The sequence below is a fragment of the Stigmatopora nigra genome, chromosome 12, assembly GCF_051989575.1.
Source record: "Stigmatopora nigra isolate UIUO_SnigA chromosome 12, RoL_Snig_1.1, whole genome shotgun sequence".
Lineage (NCBI taxonomy): Eukaryota > Metazoa > Chordata > Actinopteri > Syngnathiformes > Syngnathidae > Stigmatopora > Stigmatopora nigra.
The window spans coordinates 8,106,515-8,108,338 of NC_135519.1; the positions used below are offsets into that span (position 1 = coordinate 8,106,515).

A 1,824-nucleotide genomic window follows, 5' to 3' on the forward strand; every position below is an offset into this window, starting at 1 on the left:
CATTTCGAGGTTGCATTCTTGTGTGGAGTTAGCGTGTTTTTTTTTCAAACACGATGTAAAAAAATCTATTTTGGACTTATTATTAAATCCTGACAACTTTTCCTGCAGGAACCCACAGTTTCAGTCCGTCTCAGACAAATGTATGATCCGGGTGGGGTGGGATGGGCTGGGGGGGTCCTTTTAACAGACTCAAAGGCGCCAGGTCTTCACACACTCACAGGATATGTAAAGACTTCAATAACGAGCCATTAACCTCCAATCATGTGGATCGATCGGGCGTTAACAAGCCTTTCTACATATGCAAATGATGGCGTCGAGCCACTTCTTATAAAGTGCGCTCCCCTCCTGATCCACCGCATTCTTCTTCCGCTGTCACTTACACGGACACGACAAAACACAACAAGCCAGGGAACATGGTGAAGTACTTTTCCGTGGACTGGCTGGCCCGGAGCCACCATGATGACCGGCCGGAGGATAAAGAGGGTGTGCCCGCCTGCAGGCCGCATATCCCGTGCATGGTGCAGCCCAGCCCACCCGCTTATGGCAAGACTTACGTGCAGCCCAAAGCAAAATCATTTAAAGCGACGGAGACATCGCCATCGCATTTAACAGGCAGATCGTCACCGAGTAAGTATTCCACTGCCTTTTTAATCGGCGTCTGCCATTGACAGCGTTAGACGTCCGATCCATTTGATCGGCAGTAAATTCTGCACATCTCTCCATGTTCAAATGGATTGGACGTCTACAAGTGATGCACCTCGATTTGACGTTTGTTATTGTTAAAGCAATGAATTTACAGAAGTTAAAATGGAATTAAATGCAGTTTCAGAAACGAGTGGCTACTCTTCTGGCTACGATAGTGAAGCAGCTTCCTCGGAGTGCCTTTCTGTGGGTGAGACCAGTGAAGCGGAGAAAGAGTGCTCCCAGCTGCGAAGGGTGCGCACCAAATTCACCCCCGAGCAAATCAGCAAACTGGTGAAGATATTCGACAAGCACAAGTATTTGGATGCTGGTGAGAGAGTGAAGACTGCGCGCAAATTGGGACTCACTGAAACTCAGGTAAAAGCACGACCCCAAACGTTCTTTGGATGGAATTACTTGCACTTTTATTTAGCTTTAGACATTAATCTATTATGTATTCATTCAGGTCAGGACTTGGTTCCAGAACCGGAGAATGAAGCTCAAAAGGGAAGTGCAGGACCTCACGCCCCAAGTGCAACCGGTCATGTTCCAACATCTCCACCCTATTCAATACCACGCCATGGCCGGACAACAGGCTCACTACCCCCCAGCTGGAGCAGCTTTTTACCCCGTACCCATGCAGCAGATGGCCCCTCGCCCTGTGTTGCTCCCCAACCCACATTTCTACTGAGAGATGTATTAAAAAGGAGACTTCTCACTCGAACACTTAATAAGAAGTGCAATTTGGAGCTGCTTTCGAGTCTTTCTTTGATTCGTTTTATTTGATGCAAGAATTGTATATAAAGCCAAAACTAAATTTTATTTATCAGCTGAATAAAGTTTATCTTTTTAATGCAACTGTTACTGCTCGTTTTGTGGGAAGTACAAAGAATGGGCTTGTGTACGCGCGCGCGCGTGTGTGTGTGCGTGTGTGTGTGTGTGTGTGTGTGTGTGTGTGTGTGTGTGTGTGTGTGTGTGTGTGTGTGCTGGCTGTTGTTATTGTGAAGAGATGAATCCCATTTATCACTATTTCAATTCCAACAATAAGAATAAAACAGTTGTCAGAATGTTTTAAGAATGTATGCATGCATGAACACAAACAGGAACGAAATGCCTACACTTTCACGCCCACGAAGCTTTTCC

At 46.2% G+C, this 1,824-nt stretch overlaps 1 protein-coding gene across 1 annotated transcript; it reads left to right on the forward strand.

The window, feature by feature from the left end:
* The first annotated feature begins 237 nt into the window (after nt 1-237).
* On the forward strand, nt 238-1,539 carry vox (ventral homeobox). Its single transcript, XM_077729884.1, has 3 exons — nt 238-627; nt 824-1,059; nt 1,148-1,539. The coding sequence occupies exons 1-3, from the start codon at nt 414-416 to the stop codon at nt 1,370-1,372; spliced, it is 675 nt and encodes a 224-aa protein (XP_077586010.1). The 5' UTR covers nt 238-413; the 3' UTR covers nt 1,373-1,539.
* Nucleotides 1,540-1,824: the final 285 nt, after the last annotated feature.